This window comes from Brassica oleracea, chromosome C3, assembly GCF_000695525.1.
Source record: "Brassica oleracea var. oleracea cultivar TO1000 chromosome C3, BOL, whole genome shotgun sequence".
NCBI classification, from domain to species: Eukaryota; Viridiplantae; Streptophyta; class Magnoliopsida; order Brassicales; family Brassicaceae; genus Brassica; species Brassica oleracea.
The window spans coordinates 32,378,178-32,379,480 of record NC_027750.1 but is presented as its reverse complement, the minus strand read 5'-3'; the positions used below and the strand labels follow the sequence as shown (position 1 = coordinate 32,379,480).

The 1,303-nt window shown below is 39.1% G+C and overlaps 1 protein-coding gene across 1 annotated transcript; it reads left to right on the top strand.

The window, feature by feature from the left end:
- LOC106333875 (pathogenesis-related protein 1-like) lies at positions 1–535 on the top strand. The gene has a single exon (XM_013772264.1). The coding sequence runs from the start codon at positions 25–27 to the stop codon at positions 505–507; it is 483 nt and encodes a 160-aa protein (XP_013627718.1). The 5' UTR covers positions 1–24; the 3' UTR covers positions 508–535.
- Positions 536–1,303: the final 768 nt, after the last annotated feature.

Below are 1,303 nucleotides of genomic sequence, written 5' to 3'. Positions count from 1 at the left end.
AAGTAGCCAGTATCAACCAAAAAAATGGAAGTCATTAGCAATTTTAGGTTTCTGATACTCTTAGCAGCCTTTGTAGGAGCTCTTCTTCCCTCAAAGGCCCAAGACAGCCCACAAGAATATGTAAGGGTTCACAGCGAGGCGCGGGCAGGGGTAGGCGTAGGCCCCATGCAGTGGAACGAGACCCTTGCAGCCGTTGCTCAGAATTACGCAGACCTACGAAGAAGCGACTGCAATCTCATACATTCCACTGGATCTTACGGGGAGAACTTGGCCAAGAGTAGTGGCGACTTATCTGGCGTCAGAGCCGTGAACCTGTGGGTTGAGGAGAAGGCTAACTACGACTACCCTTCGAACACGTGCAACGGAGAGTGCGGTCACTGCACTCAGATTGTTTGGAGAAGCTCAGTGAAACTCGGATGTGGCAAAGCGAAGTGTAACAATGGTGGAACTTTCGTCGTTTGCAACTATGATCCTCCTGGGAATTATGTGAACCAGAAGCCCTACTAATGAATGATTATCTACAAAAACACGTGTATTCAGGACGTATACATATATATTTCAATAAAGAGCGTTATATGCTGGATGTGTATCAATATACTTTTAAATAATACAAATAAGAGCTGAGATTACTAGTATGCTACTATTAATTTAAAACCCTTAGTCGAAGATATTATCTTAGACATCTGTCTCCTTCTTTACAGATCGTGCTGGAACAGATTGTACAACTTTTGTTCCGAAGGGTTATTCTGCTACTGGGACGCGTAACAAGAAGCGTTCTTCTTATTCCAGTGCGAATCAAATATCTGTTAGCTTCTTAACCCCGTCTAGACGTTTCTTTTGCAAGTTTTGTAAACTCCATTCTCGCGGTTTGTGTTAACTTCATTCTCCCCGCTTGGATAATTAACTAACGTGTCATATTTTAATTTAATGCCCTTAGAAAAACTATACTATAAATTTACTATAACAGTAATATATTATATATGTATCGCAACGATGTATTGACCAAGCACTTTCGCACCGTGTACGTATCTAAAATATTTGATCAGTTTGCATGCAATTCTCTGAAGGATATAGTTATCAAGACAGCGAAGTGCATGCAATTCTCTGAAGGATATAGTTATCAAGACAGCGAAGGATCTAATCCAAACGAGAGCCTTTCAGATTGCATGGGAAAATGAGTTGTTGAAAAGAGGAAAGAAAATACATTTTTAGTCATATTAATAAAATTAATAATATAAAGTAAAACATTTTATTTGAAAATTTTAATCCTCTAGCATAAAATGGTAGATATGTTTTTTTATAG

Coding starts and splice junctions, on each gene's coding strand:
- LOC106333875 (XM_013772264.1), top strand. CDS start 25: ATGGAAGTCATTAGCAATTTTAGGTTTCTGATACTCTTAGCAGCCTTT.